The 13,279-nt window shown below is 43.4% G+C and overlaps 1 protein-coding gene across 1 annotated transcript in view; it reads left to right on the top strand.

The window, feature by feature from the left end:
• The window catches only part of ptgis (prostaglandin I2 (prostacyclin) synthase), a 32,763-nt gene that overhangs the window by 16,223 nt on the left and 3,261 nt on the right, over positions 1–13,279 (top strand). Inside the window, exons 7-8 of the mRNA XM_061923588.1 lie at positions 5,738–5,894; positions 5,990–6,171. Coding sequence (XP_061779572.1) covers positions 5,738–5,894; positions 5,990–6,171 — 339 coding nt within the window. The remainder of the gene's footprint in view (positions 1–5,737; positions 5,895–5,989; positions 6,172–13,279) is intronic.

Genomic DNA, 13,279 nt, shown 5'->3' with positions numbered 1-13,279 from the left:
GGACAGTTAATTTGTGACGTGATCCAAGATGCCTATAGCAACGCACCATTGATTGTTATTATTTCAATTGTTGAATGTATTGCTTTGCTATATACAACCGTAACCCAAACCCAAACTCAAATCTTATTTTCAGCAGTATTTTAAATTGTATTTATTTCTGATTTCCATGTTACATATTGTCTATCCAGTTTCCTTTCCGTTAAAGACGCGCCTAACTTGTGTTGGGCATGTCTTTATGTGGATGCGACTTAGAGTGGGTGCGACTTAGACTTAAAGTAGGCGCGCTTTAAGAGTGTCTGTTGCCGCAGCTAGCTGTACTTGTAACTCACTGGTATCCAGTATAACTTCCTGGTCGCTTAGCCGACTTCCTAGTTGCCTGACTAACTTTCTGGCAGCCTGGCTAACTTCCTAATAGCTCTGCTAACTTCCTAGTATCCTGGCAAACTTCCTAGTAGGTTGGCTCATTTCCAGTTAGCGTGGCTACCTTTCTGGTAGCTAGGTTAAAGGGGAACATTATCACAATTTCAGAAGGGTTAAAACCATTAAAAATCAGTTCCCAGTGGCTTATTTTATTTTTCGAAGTTTTTTTCAAAATTTTACCCATCACACAATATCCCTAAAAAAACCTTCAAAGTGCCTGATTTTAACCATCGTTATATACACCCGTCCATTTTCCTGTGACGTCACATAGTGATGCCAACTCAAACAAACATGGCGCATAGAACAGCAAGCTATAGCGACATTAGCTCGGATTCAGACTCGGATTTCAGCGGCTTAAGCGATTCAACAGATTACGCATGTATTGAAACGGATGGTTGTAGTGTGGAGGCAGGTAGCGAAAACGAAATTGAAGAAGAAACTGAAGCTATTGAGCCATATCGGTTTGAACCGTATGCAAGCAAAACCGACGAAAACGACACAATAGCCAGCGACACGGGAGAAAGCGAGGACGAATTCGGCGATCGCCTTCTAACCAACGATTGGTATGTGTTTGTTTGGCATTAAAGGAAACTAACAACTATGAACTAGGTTTACAGCATATGAAATACATTTGGCAACAACATGCACTTTGAGAGTGCAGACAGCCCAATTTTCATCAATTAATACATATATTTTTCCACGATTTCAGCACCCAGGTTAACCATACCTAAATAGACACAAAATACTGCATTACACAAGACTACCCGAATGTACTCGAATGATTGAAAAAAATAAATGTTTTTAAGCCAAATTATTGGTAAACACAGTAATGAATAAAGTTTTCATCAATTAATATATTCTGTAGACATACCCTCATCCGCGCTCTTTTCCTGAAAGCTGATCTGTCCAGTTTTGGAGTTGATGTCAGCAGGCCAGGGAAGCTAGGGTCGATATTCTTCTCTTGATCATCTTCGGTGGCATAAGGGACGGTGTGAGCCAAGACATCCAGGGGGTTTAGCTCGCTCGTCTGCGGGAACAAACTGCCGCCATTGCTTGCCGTGCTACCGAGGTCCTTTGTCCCTGAATTGCTCACACACTCCGGCAGTTTCAATGGGGGTCTGGCGGCAGATTTCTTTGACTTTATCGTTGGAAATGCATCTGCTTTGAGTGTCGCAGGATATCCACACATTCTTGCCATCTCTGTCGTAGCATAGCTTTCGTCGGTAAAGTGTGCGGAACAAACGTCCAATTTCTTGCCACTTTCGCATCTTTGGGCCACTGGTGCAACTTGAATCCGTCCCTGTTCATGTTGTTACACCCTCCGACAATACACCGACGAGGCATGATGTCTCCAAGGTACGGAAAACAGTCGAAAAAAATGGAAAATAACAGAGCTGATTTGACTCGGTGTTTGAGAAAATGGCGGATTGCTTCCCGATGTGACGTCACAACGAGAGCGAATAATAGAAAGGCGTTTAATTCGCCAAAATTCACCCATTCAGAGTTCGGAAATCGGTTAATAAAATATATGGTCTTTTTTCTGCAACATCAAGGTATATATTGACGCTTACATAGGTCTGGTGATAATGTTCCCCTTTAAATTCCCTGGTATCCTGGCTAACGTCCTACTAGCTAATTGGCTAACTATCTAGTATTTCGGCTAACTTCCTGGTAGCTTGCCTAACTTCCTGGTGGTTGGGTCAACTTCCTGGTATCCTGGTTAACTTACTAATAGCCTGGCTAACTTTCTGGCTGCTTGGCCAACCTCCATTTTGTTTTGTGAACTTGCAGAATTTCTGCCAAACAGTTGTTTTTAGTTTTTGTACGCTTTTGGCATTAGCTGCATTTTTCTTTGGCATCATTTTCTGGCTGCTTTTGTTTTGTGGTGTGTGTGAGTGTTTTTGGGATTGGATCATTCCTGTGTTTGAACGTTGCTGCATACTAAAATACTTGATGCAGGCCACAGATTTGATTCAAAGCCTGGTAGTGTTTGGAGAACTGGTGCTTCCCTGCACCATCAGTGCTGCCTCTAACCAGGAAGGGGCGATAGTCAGCTACAAATGTTGTGGTGCAAAAGATCTCCACTCTTCTGGAACAAAGATGCTGTTCAGCAGGAGTGTGTGATGTGAGGAAAGCCTCCAGTGGGTCACCTGATGGGGGACGTCTGGTGTGCAGATTAAGAAGAGAAGGTCTTCACTCCAGCTGGTGTGTTTGCGCTCCGGCGTGTCAGCAGGGACGCTGGCGGACACAAACTAGAATAGAAAGTGGAGCAGCTCTGCAGAGAGAAGAGAGATTAGCTGCAAAGGTGTTGAAAGATGTCCCTTGCAAGTAAACACACAGTAAAATCACTGGCATATTTTATTATCAAAGAAATAAATGATTTAGGAACACGAGTTTTCATCATCATTATTATTTCATAGTGCAGAAAACATGTCGGGTACAGTAGAGCTTCACTTAACGTCATCAGAAAGCTAGCACTTATTCTCCTCTTCTTCCAAGTAACTAAAAACGGAACCTAAAAGGTTTGGAAGATGACCCCAAACTTTATGGGAAATAGAATCCAAAAACAGGACAAGATTCCAGAAAGAAAAACCATCCTCTGAGACACTGGTCCAGGACAAAACTTCATATAAAATTTTCAGACTCCGTTTTAGAAACATTGCATTTAGAAGGTGGGGCAGTGCACCAGCAGATGGGTAATTTTATATTAAATACAGAGTAGTAATTCTCTATTGGTTATAAATAGATCTATAGTCATCATTATTATGTGATTATTCATACCAACCCTGTCCTGTCCTTCAAGGAAACAGCACATTTTTTAAATGTAATAACTCTAACCGGGCAGCACGGTGGAAGAGGGGTTAGTGCATCTGCTTCACAATACGAAGGTCCTGAGTAGTTTTGGGTTCAATCCCGGGCTCGGGATATTTCTGTGTGGAGTTTGCATGTTCTACCCGTGACTGCGTGGGTTACATCCGGGTACTCCAGCTTCCTCCCACTTCCAAAAGACATGCACCTGGGTATAAGTTGATTGGCAACACTAAATTGGCCCTAGTGTGTGAATGTGAGTGTGAATGTTGTCTGTCTATCTGTGTTGGCCCTGTGATGAGGTGGCGACTTGTCCAGGGTGTACACCGCCTTCCGCCCGATTGTAGCTGAGATAGGCTCCAGCGCCCCCCGCGACCCCAAAGGGAATAAGCGGTAGAAAATTGATGGATGGATGGATAACTCTAACCTTGCATTAGAGGAAAGTGAAGAAGTGCACTAGCATCTCCAGCAGATGGCACTTCTGTGTTCATTTTATAGTGAATACAGAGTACAGCTCTTTTGTAAAAGTGCTGGTTGTTATCCTTTCCCATCAAAGGTCACAGAACCGAGTCAATCGTTTCTTCTTACTCCTTGACACAACCCTCCGATTTATCCAGGCTTGGACATTAGGCTGGGGATTGAACCTGTGGCATCTTCTCAAAAGGCAGGGGCCTGTTGTCAGGGTTAGCTGATGTCTGTAGCTGTTGCCATCTCTTATTCGACACGAGTAGCGTCACAAACAGGGCTGGCTTAATGCAAGGGTTTACCTGGGCTGAAGCCCCTGGTGCCTCCACTCAATCAGGGGCCCCCGATTGGTGTTCATGGCTGTCAATCACAGACAGCTCTGCTTCGTGTAGCGATTGCTTGCTCGCTGATTGCCAATCACGTAGTAAAGTTGCTGCTACTCCAATAGTGAATTGTGTCTGTTGGTGTGATCATCGTGGAAATAAGCATAGAGGGACAGTGGGACAGAGGGATGGATTTGAGACAGAAGCATAGGCGCCGATCTACATTTCTGCCAGTGGGTGCTCGGTGTGTGTGTGTATTAGTGTATTAGTACTGATACCAAAAGTATTTCGGTACTTTTCGGTATTTTTCAAAATTAAGGGGACCACAAAAAATGTCATTATTGGCTTTATTTTAACAAAACAAATCTTACGGTACATTAAACATATGTTTCTTATTGCAAGTTTGTCCTTAAATAAAATAGTGAACTTACTAGACAACTTGTCTTTTAGTAGTAAGTAAACAAACAAAGGCTCCTAATTTAGCTGCTGATGTATGCAGTAACATATTGTGTCATTTATCATTCTATTATTTTGTCAACATTATGAGGGACAAGCTGTAAAAAAAAATATTATTAATCTACTTGTTCATTTACTGTTAATATCTGGTTATTTTCTGTTTCAACATGTTCTATCTACACTTCTGTTAAAATGTACTAATCACTTATTCTTCTGTTGTTTGATACTTTACATTAGTTTAGGATGATACCACAAATTTGGGTATTGATCCGATACCAAATAGTTACAGGATCATACATTGATCATATTCAAAGTCCTCATGTGTCCAGGGACATATTTCCTGAGTTTATAAACATAATATACATTTGAAAAAAAACGAAAGAAGATTTTGTGATGTTAAAAAATATTGACGTAATCATAGTAGTATCGACTAGATACGCTATTGTACTTGTATCATTACAGTGGATGTTAGGTGTACATCCACCAAATGGCATTTGTTTATATTGTAGCGTCCCGGAAAGTGTTTATGTTGTGTTGCGGTGCAAATATTCTTCCAAAATGTTTTTGTCGTTGTTGTTTAGTGTGGTTTCACTATATGGCACATGTTTATGACAGTGTTGGCATTGTTCATACTGCCACCCTTTGTGTGACATGTATGGCTGTTGAGTAAGTATGCACTTCATTCGCTCGTGTTCAGTGCGTTCAGAGGCAAGATGATTGTGTCATCAGTTCATTATCGGGCACAATGAAATCCTGGTTAGGCTTTGTTAATTATATACTATATGATTTGAGACTTTGTTATTATGTAAAACGTACCAGACCCGCCACAAAATTTTCAACAACAAGATTGATTTAAAAAAATATAATTTAAAGATTGAAAATTACCATCAATCCCACGTTGGTGCTCGCCATTGTCTGTGGGTGCTCGGGCCCTGAAGCATCCATGGGATCGGCGCCTATGGACAGAAGGATAGAGGGGTATGGGGATAGATGCACCAAAAGATGTAGGGACAGATGGATAGATGACAGAAAGCCAGAGGGACAGAGGGATAACTGATAGAGGGACAGAATGGTAGAGAGATTGAATCATCGCGAGATAGAGGGACGTTACCTCCCAGTGCGGCACACTGACCAGGGGGCTGCACCGCTTCTGGCTGCCGTTGGCTGCCTGCGCTGTTTGTGTCCTCCTACAATAATGATACAAATATTGATAATAATAATAATAATAATAATAATAATAATGAACTTTGTTTCCTCCTATGCAGTGTAACGCCGGACCAACTGCCTTTTGGCTGCTTGGCTTCCTGCTCACTCACCCTGAGGCCATGAAGGCGCTTCAATCAGAGCTGAGAGGTCTGACTCTGGAGGACATGTCCCCCCAGCCTCCTTCCACCATGGAGACACACAGCACACCTGTGTTTGGTACGCATCGTCCATCCACCCGGACGGAGACAGCAACATTTGAATGTTTATCGTTCACTCGCATACATGAAGCTTACGTTCCGTCCGTCCTGCAGACAGCATCTTGAAGGAAACTTTGCGTCTCACCGCTGCTGCTTTGATCACCAGAGAAGTTGTGGACTACAAAATCCTGCACATGTCCACTGGACAAAAGTATCATCTTAGACGAGGAGACAAAGTCTGTCTTTTCCCCTTCCTGAGCCCACAAATGGACCCAGAGATACACCAAGAACCACAGGTACACTCCCCTTTACTGTACTTCAATGAAGAGTATTGCCATGCGAGGTCAACAATAACAATAACGAATAAAATAATCATACATATAAAAAAAAAAAAAATTATTGTTAAAACTTGCAGAAATATATAATCTAGGTCCCATTATGAATACAACTATCAATGAATCAATCAATCAAATATTATGTATATAGCCCTAAATCACGAGTATCTCAAAGGGCTGCACAAGCCACAACGACATCCTCGGCTCAGATCCCACATCATCATCATCAGCCGTTGTCAGTCCACTGCTGGACGAAAGCCTCAGCATGTTTCTGCCATAGTGAACGATCTCTAGCTGCTCCCTGCCACTGCACTGTTCCCTCTGGAACTGCTGGGGACTGGGGGCCGTCTTCTTGGCGTACTTTTCATGCTGGTTATTAGCCTACACCTTCCACGCTGGCTTGGTGCGGGTTAGAAGGGGTATTTTATATCAGAGATCCTTCTCCTAGACTAATTGCCTTACTGGACTGTTGAACTTAGTCTGTCCTGTTGGTTGTCCGCGCCCCAATTACCCAGGGACCCGCTCAGCTTTATGGCGCTGACCGCCCGCCAGTCACAAGAGAAGGGTCCCACATCAGGGCAAGAAAAAACTCAACCCAATGGGATTACAATGAGAAACCTTGGAGGAGACCGCAGATGTAGGGACCCCCCACCCTCCTAGATCATAGTGTGACAGTCCAGTCCAAAGTGGGGCCAGCCGGAGATAGTCTTGAGTGTAAACAAGTCAGCAGCGCAGAGACGTCCTCAACTGATGCACAGATAAGTGGTCTATCCCGGGTCCCGACTTTGAACAGCTAGCACACATTTGTGGTCACCTAATCTGTGCCCCCCCCCCTTCACGAAGGAGAGGGGGGAAGAGTAGAAAAGAGACGGCAGATCAACTGGTCTAAAAAGGGGGTCTATTTAAAGGCTAGAGTATACAAATGAGTTTTAAGATGGGACTTAATGCTTCTAACTTTATTAATACATAGAACAAAGATATGTATTTTTTAATAATCTATACAACTAGGATATGACTAAAGCATTATCATATTTATTGTGTATTACTATTAGTTTATCATATTGTGTCAATGTGTCCCAGTGCCACTCACATTTGTGTATGAATGTTTGGTGGTGGTCGGAGGGGCTTTAGGCGCGATTGTCAGCCACGCTTCCGTCATTCTACCCCAGGGCAGCTGTGGCTACAAATGTTACTTACCACCATCAATGTGTGAACGTGGAGTGAATAAATGATGGGTTCGCAGTTCTCTGTGAAGCATTTTGAGTTTTACAACTTTTATGGACGGGCAGCACGGTGGAAGAGGGGTTGGTGCGTCTGCCTCACAAAACGAAGGTCCTGAGTAGTCGTGAGTTCAATCCCGGCCTCTGGATCTTTCTGTGTGGAGTTTGCATGTTCTCCCCGTGACTGCGTGGGTTCCTTCCGAGTACTCCGGCTTCCTCCCATCTCCAAAGACATGCACCTGGGGATAGGTTGATTGGCAACACTAAATTGGCCCTAGTATGTGAGTGTGAATGTTGTCTGTCTATCTGTGTTGGCCCTGCGATGAGGTGGCGACTTGTCCAGGGTGTACCCCGCCTTCCGCCCGATTGTAGCTGAGATAGACTCCAGCGCCCCCCGCGACCCTGAAGGGAATAAGCAATAGAAAATGGATGGATGGGATGGGACTTTTATGGACACAAATTCTAGGCACAGTCAGGGCGTTGAGGGCATACGGTTTGGTGGCTGCAGGATTAGGTCTCTGCTTTTTGCGGATGATATGGTCCTGATAGCTTCATCTGACCAGGATCTTCAGCTCTCACTGGATCGGTTCTCAGCCGAGTGTGAAGCAACTGGGATGAAAATCAGCACTTCCAAGTCTGAATCCATGGTTCTCTCCGGAAAATGGTGGAGTGCCATCTCTGGGTTGGGAAGGAGATCTTGCCCCAAGTGGAGGAGTTCAAGTACCTCAGTGTCTCGTTCGCGAGTGAGGGAAGAGTGGATCGTGAGATCAACAGGCGGATCGGTGCAGCTTCGACAGTGATGCGGACTGTATCGTTCCGATGTGGTGAAGAAAGAGCTAAGCCGAAAACCAAAGCTCTCAATTTACCGGTTGATCTACGTCCCTATGGTCACCTATGGTCATGAGCTTTGGGTCATGACTGAGAGGACAAGATCAAGGGTACGAAAATAGTTTTCTCCGTCTGGTGGCGAGGCTCTCCCCGAGACATAGGGGATAGAATGAGAAGCTCAGAGTAAAGCCGCCGCTCCTCCATATCGAGAGAAGCCAGATGAGGTGGTTCGGGCATCTGGTCAGAATGCCCCCAAATGCCTACCCGGGGAGGGGTTTACGGCGTGTCTGACTGGTAGGAGACCACGGGGAAGACCCGGGACACGGTGGAGAGACTATGTCTCCCAGCTGGCCTGGTAACGCCTCGGGATCCCCCGGGAAGAGCTGGACGAAGTAGCTGGGGAGAGGGAAGTCTGTGTTCTCTGCTTAGGCTGCTGCCCCCGTGACCTGACTTCAAATAAGCGGAAAAAGGTGGATGGATGGATAGTACACTGAATTGCATATAAAAATAATGATACCAGTAGTAATAATATAGTTATTGTAGGAGCCATTTAAGGCATCCTTATTTTTGTGTTGGCATTACTTTCTTTTGTCACTAGGTGGCGGGCTTTTTGGTTGAGCAGTGCAGGGGGGAAGGCATATGTAGGATCACAGGTGAGCCAAACGAGGAAGGACTCAGGTGTGGGAGCACAAACCGTTCTTACCAGCAGCAGACAACATCAGACAGCAGCAGACAACATCAGACAGCAGCAGACAACATCAGACAGCATCAGACAACATCAGGCAACAGCAAATGCAACAGCAGACAGCAACAGGCAGGAGAACATATAACACAATACCACTGCAATAATCCCGGGTATGTTTCATTCACCCTGCAAGTTCATTAATAAATAGACATAAACTGGATTTCTGACTGGACCTCACTTCATATGCAATATTTGCTACTGCGTAGGATCACTCCCTCAAACCTGTTGAGTAATGACAATAAATTGGAACATTTGAAGGTGAAGATTGCCATTACATTCAAGTAAGAACGCTGCTCTTCGAGTGAAAAGGACAAAAAGAAGGACATCAAAAAGCTGCAAGAGGACGAACTGTGCCACGGCCACGCTGCTGCTCATCAGCCAGGGTGATTGGAAACACCTGCCAGCTCTATAGGGTGAGTTGAGTGGAGCTGAAAGCAGCACAAGGGAGAGACTTGGCCAATTATGTCTGGTGGCAAATATGATGTACAGCCACAAGGTGGCGAAAAGGTGGATCCTGAAAAGGAAAATGTACAATATTTTGAAAAGGAAAAAAGAGCCATAAAGTATACTGCCAAAGGCTTGGAAATGAAAGTTGACAATTATCATAAAGCAATAGGAGCATGTGTTAAAAAAGCTGCTAAAATAAGGGACACAATGAAACAACTCATGCATTCAAATGAAAATGATGAAAATGCAAATGCTGTAAGAGGTCACTTGGATGAATTGATTCATTTGTGTGGAGAGGCAAGGGGAAATCATTCCTCATTGATTGCCTTACCATTGCCTGAAGAGGAACTTGATAGAAAAAATGACTGGTTTCAAGAAAAGATTAAGATACTAGAAGGTTTTATAAAACTTGTGCATGAATGGTTATCAGAAGTGAAAAAGCTAACCACACATGACACTGCCCCTATGGGAGAGGAGTCACAATTGCATGTCTCTGAAACACATGGCTCAGTTCAAATGCAAGTCCAAGATGAAATGCATGTCCCACTTGCCCATGATGAACATTTATGTGTTACACTTTCTGATATTGGAGCCCAGGACAGTGCATCAAATGTCTCAATCCCACGCAGTTCCATAACATCAAGAACCTCTTCTACCTCATCTGCTCGCATTCGAGCCCAGGCCGAAAAGGCTGCTCTCATGGCAGAGGCTGCTGCATTGGAGAAAAAACATCAGATTGAATCACAACAAAGAATTCAACAGGAACAATTCGCAAAACAACAGGAACAACTCAGAATGGAAAAGGAAACGTTGGAAATGGAAACCAAGCTGGCAGCAGCAAATGCAAGGGAGCAAGTTTTTGCAACCATGGGATCTAGGGAAGGATCAAGAGTGTCAAGAATGAGCTCTGAATCACACAAAGGAGCTGCTGCTCCAAAGAAAACAATGCCCCTCTCTGACACACAGGTTGGGAAGCCAAAACAATTCATATATGAAAAGTATACTAAAGCTCATTACATGACTCCAAAACAGGCTGCTCTCTCTTTAATGCAAACTGACAATCTGTCAAAACCAACTATGCAAATGAAAAATGTGTCCTAATAGAACTGGGCAAACTGATCATACTTCTGTGAAAAAAGATGATGTTAAAGGTCATACAGTTCACACTACATCCCCTGTCACAAATGCCATCAAACAAGATCACATTCTTGATTTACTAAAAGGACAACATGATTTCAATGCCTTATTGGTTAAGCAGAATGTCCATTCCTCTTTACCATCAAGAGACGTACCTGTGTTTGATGGAGATCCGTTTCAGTATGAAACCTTTATAAGGGCATTTGAATATGGAGTGGAGAAAAAGTGTGACACCTATGACTGTTTGCATTATTTGGAACAATATACTAGAGGGCATCCAAAAGAGCTGGTTCAAAGTTGCCAACATTTGCCTCCGTCCCAGGGCTACCAGAGGGCAAGACAGCTACTCAAGGAACATTTTGGTAATGAATATCATATTGCAACAGCATATATGGAAAATGCTTTTTCCTGGGGAACAATTAAATTGGAGGATGTAAAAGGATTGAGAGCATTCTCTCTATTCCTCAGAAGTTGTTCCAATGCAATGGAAAGTCTGGCCTATATGGAAGAAATGAATGTTGTTTCTAATATGAGGACCATCATCCTAAAGCTTCCATACAAGCTCAGAGAGCAGTGGAGGAACAAGGCCTGTGACCTACAGGAGAAGCAAGGCCGTCGAGCCATTTTCCCAGACCTTGTGAACTTTATTGAAAAACAAGTCAAAATACTCTCTGATCCACTGTTTGGTAACATTCAGGACACTAAGCAATCATCTGTCAAACCCTCATCCGTCCCTAAGCCAAGAGTAAAGTCAAGTCCAAGAAGCAGCTTTGCAACAACATTAGTACCCATAGAAACTGTGGAGTCAAATGAAGGAAAAAGGAATGCGATTGTCAAATCTCACAGTTGTCTGTTCTGTACGAAGAGTGGTCACACACTGGAGTGCTGTCCACAATTCAAGAGGAAGAAGCACAAAGAAAAAATAGACTTCTTAAAGGAAAAAGGAGTCTGTTTTGGTTGTCTGAAAATAGGACATTTAAGTCGAGACTGCAGAAATCGTCTATTATGTGAAACCTGTAAACAACAACATCCACAAATACTCCACATTGAACAGACAGAACAAACACAAACCAAATCAATTGGAACCAATACTGTTGTGCCACCTCCCAAGCATACTTGTGGTCATATTGGGGCCGGGGATGACCCCTCCATCTACTCCATTGTACCTGTACAAGTTAAAAGCAACAAGGGAGATACAGTGTTACAAACATATGCACTTTTGGATCATGGAAGCACCTCCACATTCTGCACAGAAAAACTGATGCAAAGACTGAACATAACAGGACAAAGAACAACCATCCTTCTCAAAACCATGAATCAAGTGAAACCCGAAACCAGCTACCACATCACTGGACTGGAAATAGCCAGGATAAATACGAATGACTTTATTCAATTGCCTGATGTATTTACAGACAAAATCATGCCCGTTTCACCACACAATATTCCAAAACAGCAGGATTTGAAACACTGGCCATATCTAAACCATATCACATTACCTGAAATTGACTCTGAAATCGACCTCCTCATTGGCACGAATGCCTCTAAGGTACTGGAACCCTGGGAGGTGGTCAATAGCCAGGAGGACGGGCCATACGCAGTGAGGACCCTATTGGGATGGGTCATTTATGGTCCTTTAAAAGGAGATGACACCAGCAGGCATAATGGCTGCCCTGTTGCTGGTGTCAATAGAATATCTATTCTAAACCTGGAGAAGTTATTAGTCAAACAGTACAACCAAGATTTCAGTGAAAGATCCAGTAAGGAAATAGAGGAAATGTCAAGAGAAGAGGAAAACTTTCTTGATATTGTGAGCCACTCTGCAAAGATTAAAGATGAACATTACTGTTTAAACTTACCTTTTAAAGAAGAAGATCCCATCATGCCGAACAACCGTTGTATTGCAGAGCAACGCATCCAGAGCCTGAAACGCAAGTTCAACACAAATGAAAAGTTCCATAAAGAATATACATCTTTCCTCACAGATATGATTGACAGTGGCTATGCTGAATTGGTACCAGCAGACCAGCTGAATAGAAAAGATGGAAGACTCTGGTATATTCCACATCATGGTGTGCACCACTCAAAAAAAGGAACATTAAGAGTTGTTTTTGACTGTGGTGCAGTCTTTAAAGGAACATCACTGAACTGTGAACTACTTCAGGGTCCTGATCTTACCAACTCACTTATCGGAGTCCTCATCAGATTCAGACAAGAACCGGTTGCCTTGATGGCAGACATTAAAGCCATGTTCCATCAGGTTAAGGTGTCTGATAAGCATGTCGACTACTTGAGATTCTTATGGTGGCCTGACGGTGATATGCAGCAAGATCTGACTGAATATAGGATGAAGGTACATCTATTTGGAGCTGTGTCATCACCAAGTTGTGCAAACTTTGCTTTGAGGAAAACTGCGGAAGACAACCAAGCTCATTTTCCACCTGAGGTGACAGACACAGTACGCCATAACTTTTATGTAGATGACTGTTTACGTTCGATTCCCACAGAACAAGAAGCAGTACAATTAGTAAAAGATCTGACTGCTCTTTGCCAAATGGGTGGGTTTACTCTGTCCAAATGGATCAGCAACAGCCGTGCTGTATTAACATCTATTCTACAAGACCACAGGGCTAAAGAAATCAAGGAGTTGGATTTGGACAAGGACAATCTACCAATGGAAAGAGCCCTAGGACTA

The sequence above is a fragment of the Nerophis lumbriciformis genome, linkage group LG28 (assembly GCF_033978685.3).
Source record: "Nerophis lumbriciformis linkage group LG28, RoL_Nlum_v2.1, whole genome shotgun sequence".
In the NCBI taxonomy this organism is placed as follows: Eukaryota; Metazoa; Chordata; class Actinopteri; order Syngnathiformes; family Syngnathidae; genus Nerophis; species Nerophis lumbriciformis.
The sequence above is the reverse complement of the archived record's forward strand: the minus strand, read 5'-3'. Positions and strand labels throughout refer to the sequence as shown.